Below are 15532 nucleotides of genomic sequence, written 5' to 3' on the forward strand. Positions count from 1 at the left end.
ATTCAAGAACCCATGACAAAAATGCAACTAAGGCAACAAGGGTCCACCATCTTCTGATGGTGTCTAATCTAACCAACCTTAAGCCACAAAAATCACCTTTTAACCATATTAGAGTTGATGAATATTGAGAGATGACACCGTACGTAACGATTAACGGCATTATTAAATAACAAAATAGAGTAAAGAAAGAGAGATAGTCATTGGCGTCAATCAAATCGCATATTTAGGATTGTGAATTTGACTGAAAGTTATTACCTTTTGGCGAGTGAGATTAGAGAAGCATCTTCGTTTGAAACCAAGAATGTCATTTCTACCAAGAAAGACAGATTCCATTGGCCCATAACCTTTAATATCATTACTACACCTTACAGCCTCTTGTCTGGTCCATATATAGAATTTGACATAAAATCACCCCATTTCTTATGTGTTATTCTCAATCCTAGGACCATTTACTCAACTGCATAATGTCCACCACTTCAATATATAAATAAATTAAAAATAAAAATTAAAAAAACATAACCCACCTCTCTCAGCTTCTTCCTTTTTTTCCATGACGCGCCATCCACGTAATTAACGAAAAGTGGAAACCCCATGAGACCCTTGTGATTTCACCAGCCACCATACTTAGCACTACTATATAAACCCCTTCATCACATCTTTTTATCTTTAACCTTTCATGACAAACATGTCAACACCGTAACCAGTTACTACAAGATGTCATCATCTTCCACCGTTTATAAAATGTTAGAATACTTTTGCATTCAAGATTGTCAAACCGGAAAGTCAACTCACAGCGGTTTCTTCACCAGTGATCTTCTCCCGTCCCTAGGAGCCAACTCTAACAGATCGGTAACACTAAGAAAATACACAATTAGCCCTTTTGATAGACGTTACAGGTTAGCCACCGATGAATTTCATATATACGTACCATTTTTGTAAACCATAACAGGTATCTATATCTATATCTACACCTTCTGACCTCTTTTTCTTCTTCTTCAGAACATGGGAGATGTTTCTGGTTATTTTGGTAATTTACTCAGCATGGATTTCGCCGTTTGACTTTGCGTTTCTTGATAATAAAGATGGCGTCTTGCGTATCTTTGACAACATTGTCAATGGCTTCTTTGCAATTGATATCGTTCTAACTTTCTTTGTGGCATACCTCGATAGTCAATCGTATGTTCTTATTGATGATCACAAGAAAATAGCAGTGAGGTCAGCAGCAAACAGGATTTATCAATAATGAATAGTTTGAAACTTTAATGCAAAAATTAATAGTGAATAAAATAATGTTGCATTGTTTCAGGTACCTATCAACCTGGTTTATTTTCGATGTTAGCTCAACTGTGCCTTTTCGATCACTCAGCCTCCTCTGCACAGATAAAAAAAGTGAGATTGGGTTCAAAATACTCAGTATGCTTAGATTATGGCGTCTTAGAAGAGTTAGTTCCCTTTTCGCAAGGTACATCCCGTATTTAAAACATAATCATCTTCTAAAATTTGCATTATTAAATGTAATAATAGAGGATACCCAAAAATACACTAAGTGACAAAATCTGCATATGCTACAATTCAGGCTAGAGAAGGACATCAGGTTCAACTATTTCTGGATTCGGTGTACAAAACTCATCTCAGTAAGCAACCAAACCTTTTTAATATTCATTTCAGTGTTTAAATAAAATATCTGACTTACCTTTATTTGAATGTAGGTGACTCTGTTTGCGGTACACTGTGCGGGGTGTTTTAACTACTTAATAGCGGATAGATACCCAGACCCGAATAAAACTTGGATAGGTGCCGTATATCCAAATTTCAAAGACGAGAGCATATGGAACAGGTACGTAACGTCACTTTATTGGTCAATCGTGACTTTGACTACAACCGGATATGGAGATTTTCATGCTGAGAATGCACAAGAAATGGTGTTCGACATATGCTATATGCTATTCAACTTAGGATTAACGGCTTACCTCATTGGAAACATGACAAATCTTGTGGTTCATTGGACCGGCAACACCAGAGATTTCGTATGTTCTTTTCCTCGTTCTTTTTTTTTATATTCTGTTCAAACTTTTTTAAAATTATACACACCGACTAAATAACAGCTACGGTTGGTTTAGTAGGGGCACTGGCACAAATGTCAAGTATAAAAGAAGTTGTACTCTGACTTTTAATTCTTAGACAATATTTTTTTGATGGTGTAGAGGGATAAAGTCAATGCTGCTTCGGAATTTGCAAAACGGAATCAGCTTCCTCCACAGTTAAAAGATCAAATTTTGTCGCATATCTGTTTGGATTACAAAACAGAAGGATTAAAACAGCACGATATCTTAAATTGTCTGCCAAAAGCTATCCGAGCAAGCATTTCACGCCATCTGTTTTACCCAATTGTGCAAAACGTCCAATTGTTTCGTGGCATTTCACATGAGTGTCTCTTCCAACTGGTAACCTTCTTTTCCTCCTTGTAAATTAACTCTACAAACTGTGATGTGGAGTCAAATTTTGACTTTTTGGGAGAAGAGAGAAGACTTCGATTATGACGTGACAGTGTCAAATTTTGAAGTTATGTTATGGTGAATGTCAAATTTTAGTGAAAGATTTTGGGTGATGTAGTAAATTGACACCTCAAAAATGTCAAATTTGAGGTCCCGTAACAGGTGTTAGGGGCGTCAAATTTCGCCACCTCACAGGCAAAAGTGAATCTGACACCCCATCAGGGGTGGTCTAAGGGAATGGATGATTCCAAATTATATAGGAATCATGTTTGTTAGTTGTGTAAATGAACATTTCTAAGGGTTGATAACGTAATTTCATAACTTGCGAACAGGTTTCTGAAATGGAAGCAGAGTACTTTCCACCGAAAGAAGTTGTGATTCTACAAAACGAGACTCCAACAAATCTATACATATTGGTTACAGGAGCAGTGGTAAGTGAACTTAACGACTATGGCATAGCATCTCAAAGCTGTTATTATTACATTAAGGGATATTCAATAATACGGGTTGGTATTCAAATTTTTAATGGCAGGATATAATTGCAAATAAAGACGGGCGTGATCAGGTATAGTGTAATCCTATTGGTCAGTTCAGTAAACTAGAAAACGAGCTTATTTCTAACGACAAAAAACGTGCAGGTCATAGGAAAAGCTGTGTCAGGAGAAATGTTTGGAGAAACAGGAATTCTATACAATACACCTCAGCCATTCACATTCCGTACAACTGAGATTTCTCAGATACTACGAATGGATGGTTCAGCACTACTCCGGATTATTCATACGAATACACAAGACGGATTTGTTATCATGAACAATTTTTACATGGTATGTATTTGTGCTATATAACTGTAGGGGTGTAAATAAGCCGAGCCGAGCTCGAGCTCGAGCTCAGCTAGGCTCAAGCTCGGTCCAATTAAATTTCATAAAGCTCGAGCTTGAGCTCGGTTCGATTCGAGCCAAATATTTTGAGCTCAAGCTCGGCTCATTTAGAATTTTACAAGCTTGACTAGTTAATTACATAATCTTTTTTCCCATAAACTATCTACTTAAATTATATTTCATATTTACTGTTTTTATAATTTTTATCCACATATAATAACATTTACTATTACTATTAGTCTATTACTATTATTATTTTAACTATTACTATTATATTATTGATATTGATATTGATATTGATATAATAGTAATTATAAAATTATAATTATAATTATAATTATAATTATTATTATTATATAGTTATTTAATTATAAATTATATACGGAATATTATATTATAGTATTACCAAAACAATATGTAGTGTGTATAAATGAAAAAGCTCGTTCAGGCTCGCGATCTTGTTCGAGCTCCGAGATATGAAGCTCGAGGTCGGACTCGTTTACTAAACAAGCTTCAAAATAAGTTCAATCTCGGGCTCGAGCTCGTTTAGGCTCGGATCGAATCAGGCTTTTAACGAGCTAAGCTCGAGTAGCATGCGAGTAGCTCGGCTCATTTACACCCCTATGCATGACTGCACCCAACATCTAATTTATTTTATCTAGAAATTTATATTATTGAAAAAGTAACAAACCATTTTTACGTTTGACACCTGAAACGCTGCCAATTAGTTTATATGATCTGATATACACATAAACTTATATGTCTGTCTCATTGCAGAAACTTAAAGGCCTAGAAAGCTTTAGACATGCTAGTCAGCCCAACAACTCAAGTTTAAATTCTAACGAGCAATCTCATGGAGGGCTAACTATGGAGAACTCTTTAGCGGCTGATGTACGTAATTATCTGAATGCAGATAAGATTAAGATGGAACTAAGTGATTTAGATTATTCTAATTTAGGGAATAGAGATAATCAAGAAAAGGTAAACAGTATTACAATAAATAAAGATGACAATTTACCAGCTGAGGATGGCCAAACTGCTCTTCATCATGCTGTAAAGAAAGGCCATCTAGAAATTGTAAAGCTTCTTTTGGAAGGAGGTGCGAATATAAACAAGCCTGACGTAAGAGGACGAACACCGAAATCTTTAGCTAAACAGAAAGGAAACAAAAGCATATATGACCTTATGTTAAGTCATGAAAATAATGGGAATGAACATAGAATAGAATTAATCGGGCCAGATAATAGTAACCCAACAAGTCAATACTTACCAACAACAAACTGGGACCCGCGTTGTTCCACCTCACTCGCAAGCAGTTCGAGCAGTACACCTGATGGAGAAGTTAAGAAACCGACGAAGAGGGTTACTATTTATGGAAATTTTGGAAAGATCAACTTGGAAAAACAGCTTCCAAAGCTCATAGTCTTACCAGATTCATTAGAAGAACTATTGATCCTTGCAGGTAAGCACAATCTGAACCAAACAGACCTGCAACACATTTACTATCATATATATCATATATCATATATATTATATATAATAATTATTATATGATCTATCATAACAAGTTTAACCGTCCAACTGCAGGTCAAAAGTTTGGTGACCATAAATTTGCAAAAGTTGTGAATTCAGAGGGTGCAGAAGTAGAGGATTTGAGTGTCGTTCGAGATGGGGACCACTTGTTTCTCCTTCCAAAAGCTTGTGATAGTAGCGATTACAATGTTACGTAGATGTAGAAAGCATGAGAAGCATTATATATGAAATTAAGTATTAGAGCATGTAGCTTCAACAAGTTCTGTTCAATTAAATTCTAACAGAACTTAATACATTAATTAAACTGATTGGCTTATAACAGTAATTATATCCGGCGAAATAATATCAATATTAACTCATCATTGCCCTAAAAAGTGGTTACAACTTGCAACAAGAGAAATTCTACCTATTTTTCACTCGAAACTAATAAGACAGATGATGGAAGATTGCAACAAAGGGTTCTTTACGTTTACAAATAAGTAGGTATAACTGTTTGTGTACTTGAGTATAAATATGATCAATTCTTCACTTCATGATGGAAAACTGGAACCATGTAAACCTACATCAGCACTTCATGATGGACCCACTTAGATCCTCTTGGTTTTCTGTTGTTTTTAAAATGTAAATGAATGAATTCTCTGACTCGTAAGGAGAATTATTCATTCTTGTTTGTAGTCATTATAGGAATAGGATGAGCTTCTGTGTTAAAGACAAATTCTGTCAATGGGATAACGTTGTTTTCACTAAATAATAAATATAAATACTTGAGCGTTTCACCCAAGAAAAACGTCTCCATCTTGTCTCTACGTCGAGGAGGAAGCACAGTGACATCATCCAGAGAAGTGTAACCACCAGAATCAACTTTTGTGTACTTCTCAAACGCCTCAAAGATTGACCAACCCCATTCACGATATCTGCATGAATATTAACAAGTATAAGAAAAACAATAACTTCTACTTAAAACAATAATATTTAATCCCACAATAAAGTTGAACCATACTTTGTATCTTCTATTATACGGTACAAAACGAATAATGATTCTACAGTTTCAGGGCGCAAAAGGTTGTGGCGATCAGCATGTTTAATGACAATGTCATGTACATACTCTGAAGTTTTGTTTCCTCCATTAAGACCATCATCCTCAGAGTACCCCTAATTATAAGCAGAAAGAAACATAAATTTTACATATACATGAAGCACGAGAAACATGTTTCAAACAACTAACCTCGGTATTGAAATAAGCGATCTCCGGAGCCAACCCGGTCGACGTTACAGCATACATCTCAAAGCAAGTTTTGGCAAGATCTTCTGCTAATTTTAAGTTCTCAAGGTCTTCAAAAGTAAGAAGATTATCTTCCATGGCTTTAGCCTTCGTAAGGCCTTTAGTGGCTCCAAGTGCAAGGGTGCCAGGCAAGAAACAAACCTAAACATGTGAAATTTCAAAAATATGGTACAGTCAACACCAAAAGTCAATCAACAACAACAGAAAAAAAAAAAACAAAGGGATCATCAACGCCAAAAGTGAATTAACAATGTACCAGATGATCCATTTTGGGACTAAAGGTATTATCAACCCCTGAAGGTAACTCCCCAACGAAGACCAGCCCGTTGGGCTTTGATTTTCGAACAAGAAGATGTTTAACACCTTTCATGGCTTCCTCATACATGTCATGCAGATACGTTCGGTTACTTTGTCTCTGTTGAAGCCAAACTTTGATAAGGTATTCATAATAGCTGTCTCCTCGTGAACCTAATCTAATATTGTTTCCAGAAAATTCACCAGATGATGGGCTGAGATACATGAAATACAACCCAGTATGAATAGCCACACTCAATTAAAATAATAAAATTCCAAATTATGTGTAAATATAGAAGAAAACCATAAAGATAAACATAAACTTTAACATAATTGTCTAGAAACATAAACATATTCAATTATTTGTTCAAAAACTCTAAAATTCTAGTTTCAATTCATATTAAAATGTTGACCAACTTTGACTTTGACCAATCGGCACGACCAAATCTGACTTTGACTTAGAAATCTGATTTTGACCCATAAACCAACGTTGACCAACAATGGCAAATCCAGGATGAAAATCCAATGAGGTCACACAAAATTTTTTTAAAGCTAATTTTATTTGAAGAGTGCTTTAGTGGTTGTTTACCTCTAAAAAACTATAAATTTTAGGAATATATGGGATTCTACTATACAATTTGAATAGTATATTGAATAAAAAATTTCAAAGTAGTGGGTCATAGACTCATAGGACCCCACACCACTACACATAGATACGCCCCTGTTGACCGATTAATTAATCGAATTTGAGAAAGTCAGTTCGGCCTATCCAAAAAAGGAGTAATCAGGGATTAACTGGGATTAATCGAGGAATTTACAACAGTGGATAGGTCAACCAATATTCAGTCATGGTGCAATATAAAAATGGGCTTGTACAGTTATGTTGATATACGAATCTTTACTATCACCAAATAAAAGGAAGACATTTTATAACTTCTGCAATATATAAGTTGATTCTCAATCACAAAAAAATTGTTTCACATTAAGTTCATACCTAATGTAGATTGGGACCAGTCCTTCAACCTTAGGGAGAGTCTTCATATGTTCCAAAACCTTCATTGATTCATCACTATACTTTGAATCACCAGTAAGAAAACTAAGATAATTAAACTCAAGCTGCAAAGTAGAAGCTTCTGAAGTGCTGCTCAGTCCATCAGGAGCAGCATGTGCACTACGATCATGCAAAACTACATCACTAAATGGAATAGCACTTGGGCTCGATGTGAAGGCAGTAAAAAGACGATCAGCCAAATTCTTAGCATTTTCTAGGTAAACTGATGGTTTAGGCCCCTTGTACGTAGAACTCACTTGCTGTGCCATACTTAAATGATAAGCACTTAACAGACCACCAACAACGCGTATTGTGGTTTCAAAAAGATTAACTTGACCTTTTTTATCAATTCTTTCTGGAAGATGGTTTTCAATCCAAGAACCAGCTTCATAAACAACTTCATCAAGTTTCATTATTAAGGCTGTATCTAATGCATCAACAATGGTAGCACCTAAACCTCCTAAACCATCAACACCTCTTTTGCTTAATGGCATGAGTTCATCGGACCCCATTGCAAAGTTTTTGTACCCTGACCATGCATGGATGAATGCATTCTTGACACTTTCTTGTCTAGCTAACCATTCGGGTTCGAGATTTAGTTTTGGCAGATTGTGCAGAGATTTATTTTGACTAATTACTTCATCAGGCGACAATCGAGGAGGAAGCCTGGGTGGTTTTCTCCATAATCCCTTAATTCCAATGTCACCATTTATGATTGACTTATCTCCTATCTCAGACCCTACAACTCTAGACACGCCATTAGTTATAGAATGAATGGGACTTGCATGGGTGAGAACAAGATAAGTTAAACCACAGATCATTAACATGGCCAGAAATTTTCCTGTACTACAAGACATGCATTCGCGCTTCACTCTTTTGGTTAGAAAAGTATGTGAAAGAATCTGCAAGAATAAATGTCAAGTATTAAACATGAAATGTTCTCTTTTTTTTTTCTAAAAGCAAATCAACAAACAATGTAATGAGTAGAAGGGTTACAGGAGCAGTATGCCATTTGTCGGACAAATTTCAATTTACAGCAGATTAAAGTGCAAATTATATGCTATAAAAGGGAGCTCGCAGTTGTATAAGGGATGTTAAGAGCACTGGGAGTGGTGACCCAGGTCACTTGGCATGTCAGGCCTGACTTGCTGAGTCAGAAAAAGTGGGGAGTGGTTGACCTATGTCACTTGGGGTATTTTAGAACTACTTCAGTTTTTTCGATTAACTCTTTTTCTAATGCAGGTTGAAGTATTTTTTTATGGCATTATTATTGATACATCTCAATATCTCATCTGAAATTTCATTTTTTTACCCACAATTTGCAATATGTGCTCACTGTTTACAATACATTTGAATAAAGGAAGTCGCACTTTAAATTACAAAATGTCCCATGCAAACCTAAAATTCAACCAATGATCCTATTTCCCACCAGAAGTGGATAATAAACCTATTCTTTGATATCTAGAATCCATTTCCCTCATGACTTAGGATACTACACATGTACCTTAACAAGCAACTAAAAAAAGGTAATCCATTAGGTGTTCAAATAAAAATAATATTACATTACATTACATTACAGTACAATACATACATACAACTACAATTTAAAATCAAAACCCTAACTTTGCATTACCTTTACTAACAGTTCAAGGCAAAATAGATCAAATCTACAGATCAATTATAAGTAAACATTCACATACAGATCCTAATTTGTATACATATGAAATCCAGATTCACAACAGAGTTACAACGCGATCAATAGAATTGTAATCAAACAACAGCAATTAGCTCAATTCGAATCAAATTATATAATAATAAGATGTAAGCATTAAATGCGGTGTCGCTAAAAATAGCTGTAGAAAAAGTCTTAGATCCAGAAAGTACCTGAAATAAGGATCGTCGACGAAATTTAGCGTTGTCGTATTGTATATCTTTCATAGAGTAGGGCAAAGACATAAGTGAATTGAGGGATGGAGATAAATTGGGGTTTTAGATTCCAGATCTATTTAAGTAAATAGATTATAGATATGTATATGGACGTACTTATTAATGGATGTATAAAACTACGTGTGATTACAGCCGGAGAGAAAGAAAGAGTTAAGAAGAAGCAGCTTAGTTGACTTGTTAAAAGTCAAAGGGGGAGGGATAGACTCGACAAAAGATGGTAGCTTGACATGTGAAACCCGCACCACGACCGATGTCGTTCTAACTACAAGCTCCTGCCATAAGCTGTTCAGCTCCACCACCGACTTGGTTGGTTTGTGCATTGGTCAGGTTAGCTGAGTTTCGACATTTCTAGACCGAACACATTGATTTGCTTCGTGAGTGTTTTCTCGTCGGTTGTTTCTTTCTTCATGTCGGATCGCTTCAACGGCAACCTTGCCTTGGTGCCCGACCAATTCCAACAATGACATACTTCTTCACCAGGACTAACTGTCATATCAGGACCACACCAGGACTAACACATGAGTAATCACTTTTAACCATGACATACTTCCTGATAGAAAATGAGACCCACTATATTAATGAATTAATGTATGGTACAAATATTACAACTAACGGTAAAGCTCATCTATACACTTGTTATGTCCTCAAATGTGTTGAAAAGGAACGAAATGTAGCGTAGAAACCATGAGGGCGATGAGGGCTATGGGAAATGCCAATGGAGCTCTCGAGGACTAAACGGAGAAGTGATTAGTGTGGCGAGGAAGTGGTATCTGTTGGGATTGATCTTATACCTTTGCAAAAAAAATCAAAAACAAATGTTGCATTGTACTATATTATTTTATTTATTATATGAGTCGCTACTCGCAAGATTTTGTTGTTTCTTAAATTAGATTTTCATATACAAAGATGATTGTAAATATAATATGTCATTTCATTATTTGTTAACCTTTGTATGAAAATATCAATAGATGATTTATATTCTTGTGGTATTAAAGGACTCCCACCAATCACATATTCACACGCCAAAGAGCAAACAATGATATGTGATTCATTGGCATTAATGGCGCCAACAAGCCAATGGCAAGTCAATATTCACACGCTATGCTCTCCATGAATGCATAGCAATTTCTTTGGAGTGTAGGTGGTGGTTTAGATACTTACACACATCATTATTATTGTACATTGGTTTAATAAAATAAATTAAGGTGACTCCATGAATGCATAGCAATTTCTTTGAAATGCAATTGATGGTTTAGATACTTGTACACATATCACTATTATTGTACATTGATTTAATTAAATAAATTAAGGTGAGTTCATGTGATAAATTAGTGTGTGATAGATGGTAGTAAAATATAATGAATGAGTGATGGGAAGGAAGTGCTGAGGTAACGCTAATGTGAAATCAAATGATGGAATGAAGCAAGTGATGGAAAAGAAGCAAGTGCTAGTTGGGAATCGGTAATCAAGTTATATCAAAACAAATGATAAGTCAACTCATAAGACTTGTAACGAGGCATTTTTGAGCGAAAAATGAATCAACACGCCACTAACACGTTGTAGCAGTGCGGCGTGTTGATGGCAAGTATGCACAGCGTGTGTGTTGGTTGCTCGTGAACCTAAGTGGCGTGCTATGCTCACTTGTATGCATTTAACAAATTTTCAATATTTAATTCATATATATTGCATATTTGTATACTAATGGCAGGAGGTTCACTCGGAAGCAATCTCTTTATCCGCCGAATAAAGAGAGAGATGACTTTCTCTACTTTTGAGAGTGTTTTCACTCTGGGTGGAGAAATGACTTGTTTTTATTCTCAGGTAAGGGAAGGATTGTCTACATCTCACCTCCCCATACACCACTCAGGTGGTATTAGGTTTTGTTGTTGTTGTATTTTGCATATTTGTATACCTTTATCCAATTTTCAATTATATTTTGATATATTACTTAACACGCTACTCAACACGTCACTCCACTACCATCGAAACTTGGCTTGAGTAGTATGGGAGTGAGATCCAACTTGAGGTACCGCCAACCCATGTTCAATTCTCACTTTAAACAGGGAGTTTCCAACCTTTGATAGCATTGCTAACATTAATGTGATTAGGGAAGGTCTGTGGGGGTTTTCACAACCTTCGATGGTACTGCCAACATCGTTGCAAATTGAGTTTCATCTTAACGCGTGTGTGAGTGACAAATGAGAACATTCGATTTCGATATCACCGTTTGAAAAAGACACGTCACTCTACTACTCTCCATTTTATCAACACGCTTTTCACGTCACCACCAAACTCACCGCACTCATCAACGCACAAAAAAAATCCATCGTTTAAATTAGTGTAAAACCTATGATAGTGATCGATCATCGAAACAAAACTAAATAATCACAAATTAGTACTTAATTTTTCGTGCAATCTCTACATTTTTCTTACAGAAATTTCTAATTTTTTATTACACGGTCATTTTTTTTATTTTTTATTTTTTGACTAAAATAACGATAACATATAACTAAGTCTTTTCATCAATCGATGAAAAAGACAAACAAAAATACAAACGCAAATCCAAGGCTCGGAAGCAGAAAAAGTTCCCAAAACTAAACAAAGAGCCTAAGCTAACTAAGTCCGAGCTTGAGCGATCGTTACACTAAAACACAAACGGGTCACAATCAAACAACCACAACCAATACAAAATCCAAATCTAACCATACCCGCTACAAAAATCTACCCAACAACCGTTTTACCCTTACCTTTACATTTACCTTCACCTTTTCGAGTCTTTAAAATTGCCTTAACAACCACACCATTAACTTTTAAACGATTAAATTTCTTACCAGCCCGATTTTCAATCGCATATGAAGATACCTTTGTCGAAGCGTTACCAATCATAATACGCGGCACAGGAGTAGGAAGCGAGCCTTCCTTTGCAAGACTTTCAAAAAAGCCTAGGTTCCGTTCCACTTCTAATAACTCAGGACCGTCGTTGTCTGAATCTCGTACTCCGACCACTCTTCGGCTGTTACGGCTGTAGCTTCTTTGAACGGTTCAACGACGTTTGGACGACTAATATTTGTGGGTTGGCCGATTCGTCAGGCTAATCCTTCCGTTTCCGGTCTTACACGTTCTTCTCAAGTTTGCAAATTTAGATGTAAACTTTCCGCAACTAAACAGGTGAAGGATTGTTTGGGATTGAGTGTTTTGGTTGTGGAGTCCACTCCACTATCGGACATCAAGCTTCAAACATATTTAAGCTTCAAACATATTTGATTAAACACAAAGTTTTGGTTAATCGGATTTGTAATTTCGTTCGGTTTGGATGTATCTTGGTGTGTGCCGACTTGGATAGCGTGAACAAAATTCTTTCTGCTGATGTCGGAGAGTTTGTTTACGTAGCTCCTTTCAAGGATTTAGCCCGGACGTTTTTCATATTTGTTTGGGTTGAGATTAGGGGCATCCCGGCAACTCATGTCGATGCGGTAAATACTTCGAAGGTAGCTAAGCTTTTCGGGGAAGTTGTTTCGTTGGACAAATCATCTTCAAATTTTGGCAATGTTGGGTCTTCCTTTGCATTTATCAAGACTAATTGTGTTAAGCATATCCATGAGTCAGTGGAAATCGATCTCGATGATGAGGCTTACTCGGTTTCTCAAGTGTGGGTAAACGAATTAAACTCGGTGTCGGATGTAGGCAATTTGTTTATTGATGAGTTTCCCCCTGATTTGTTATCTATCTATAATCGTAGCGTTATGGCGGGTCATCCGGTTTATGGGCATCAAGTCAATAATGTTCAAGTAGCGTTGGGTGTCGAGAGTTCCTCTGGTCAAGTAACCGGGAACGTAGACGATGATGGTGAGATGTTAGATGCAGAGGAGGCTGTTTTGGGTCATTGTGTGGAGGTCAGAGGTGAGGATAATGTAGGTGATGGTGAGATGTTAGAGATAGATGAAGTGGCAGAGGAATATTCTCACGTTGTTGAGGCCCCTGTGCTAAATGTTGTAAACACATTCTTATATTGAGCCTCTTGGTGTTATTACCATTAGAAGTGAATTCCTTGATTCTGTCGATTACATGAGGTGCCGATATTAGAAGTGAATTCCTTGATTCTGTCGATTACATGAGGTGCCGATATATACATCAAGAATGCAGCTAACTTGCCTATTATTATGGAAGGGATATATATCATATCCACTTCCATATTTACATAATCTTTTCTATAATTGACATGTGCCTATTGACTTACTCTAATGCATATTTGTACAATATTATATCGACAGTAAATATATTGCCTAGACACTTTTATAGACATTGGTTAATATAGCCCCTCAGTTTGAACGGGAGGGTGGACGAACGTTTAAACTGTCACGAAAATCTTCAAACAATATGCGAGGTAATCCTTTAGTGAAGATGTCTGCAATTTGAAACCGTGTCGGGACATGAAGTATGCGAACCTGACCATGAGCTACCTTTTCTCGAACGAAGTGAATGTCCATTTCAATGTGTTTAGTCCGTTGGTGTTGTACAGGATTAACCGATAAGAAGATGGCGCTTCACAAAAAACAATGGTTGCTTTAGGTACTGGACAGCGTAATTCTAGTAAGAGATTTCGAAGCCAACATGATTCAGAAACGACATTGGCAACTCCCCGATATTCAGCTTCGGTACTAGAGCGTGATACAGTTGGTTGGCATTTTGCGGACCAAGAAATCATATTTTCACCCAAGAAGACACAATAACCGGATGTAGAACGTCGTGTATCGAGGCAACCTCCCCAATCGGCATCGGTATAGGACACAAGAATGGAGACAGAAGTACGAGTTAACTGTAGTCCATGAGAAAGGGTACCACGAATGTATCTAAGTATCCTTCTGAGTGCCTGCATATGAGAGTCTTTAGGATCGTGCATTGATAATGCTAAAAACGAACATATATTTCATAGCATTATTCCTCAAGAAAGACAAGCTTTTAGTTGCAATTGTTCTATTTACAAGTGATATTCGTTTAAATAATAAAAGGTGAAGACAAAAGACAGATTCGACGAATTAAAGACGCAAACGACCAAAAAGCTCAAAAGAACAAAAGACAATCAAAAAGGTTCCAATTATTGATAAGAAACGTCTCGAAATTACAAGAGTACAAGATTCAAAACGCAAAGTATAAGATATTAAATTGTACGCAAGGACGTTCGAAAATCCGGAACCGGGACCAGAGTCAACTCTTAACGCTCGACGCAACGGACTAAAAATTACAAGTTAACTATGTATATAAATATAATATAATATATAATTAATTATATTAATTATATATATATTATATATATATATATTATAAACCGTCGGTAAACAAAGAGGCAAACTCCTCTGAGCTGTAAAAGTAACCTCCGCGACTCGCGGAGTTTGAAGGCAAAATTCACCGCGAGTCGCGGAGCCCCAAAAATCGAAATTCCCTATAAAGCCAACCGAATTCTGATCACAATTCATATCTTTTTCTTCTCTTATCATACGTAAAATTTATATATATATATATAATTTATATTTTAATTTTAATTTTAATTCTAATAATAAGGGTATGTTAGCGAATGTTGTAAGGGTGTAAGTCGAAATTCTGTCCGTGTAACGCTACGCTATTTTTAATCATTGTAAGTTATGTTCAACCTTTTTACATTAATGTCTCGTAGCTAAGTTATTATTATGCTTATTTAAAACGAAGTAATCATGATGTTGGGCTAATTACTAAAATTGGGTAATTGGGCTTTGTACCATAATTGGGGTTTGGACAAAAGAACGACACTTGTAGAAATTAGACTATGGGCTATTAATGGGCTTTATATTTGTTTAACTAAATGATAGTTTGTTAATGTTAATATAAAGATTTACAATTGGGCGTCCTTATAAATTACCATATACACTCAATCGGACACGATGGGCGGGGTATTTATATGTACGAATAATCGTTCATTTAACCGGACACGGGAATGGATTAATAGCCACTAGAATAATTAAAACAGGGGTGAAATTACATTCAAGGGTAATTGGTGTAATTGTTAACAAAGTAGTAA

General features: G+C 36.1%; 2 protein-coding genes across 2 annotated transcripts; one reads left to right on the forward strand and one right to left on the reverse strand.

The window, feature by feature from the left end:
- The first annotated feature begins 442 nt into the window (after positions 1-442).
- LOC139886575 (potassium channel KAT3-like) lies at positions 443-5783 on the forward strand. The gene is made up of 11 exons (XM_071870427.1): positions 443-896; positions 1000-1215; positions 1307-1462; positions 1577-1634; positions 1710-2027; positions 2205-2444; positions 2828-2926; positions 3028-3060; positions 3134-3319; positions 4151-4835; positions 4961-5783. Exons 1-11 carry the CDS (start codon positions 715-717, stop codon positions 5101-5103), a joined length of 2316 nt encoding a protein of 771 aa, XP_071726528.1. The 5' UTR covers positions 443-714; the 3' UTR covers positions 5104-5783.
- Positions 5191-9607, reverse strand: LOC139886576 (mannosyl-oligosaccharide 1,2-alpha-mannosidase MNS3). The gene is made up of 6 exons (XM_071870428.1): positions 9418-9607; positions 7477-8435; positions 6445-6697; positions 6132-6329; positions 5907-6058; positions 5191-5820 (listed from the first exon to the last, which is right to left on the reverse strand). The coding sequence occupies exons 1-6, from the start codon at positions 9487-9489 to the stop codon at positions 5562-5564; spliced, it is 1893 nt and encodes a 630-aa protein (XP_071726529.1). The 5' UTR covers positions 9490-9607; the 3' UTR covers positions 5191-5561.
- Positions 9608-15532: the final 5925 nt, after the last annotated feature.

Source organism: Rutidosis leptorrhynchoides, chromosome 1, assembly GCF_046630445.1.
Source record: "Rutidosis leptorrhynchoides isolate AG116_Rl617_1_P2 chromosome 1, CSIRO_AGI_Rlap_v1, whole genome shotgun sequence".
In the NCBI taxonomy this organism is placed as follows: Eukaryota; Viridiplantae; Streptophyta; class Magnoliopsida; order Asterales; family Asteraceae; genus Rutidosis; species Rutidosis leptorrhynchoides.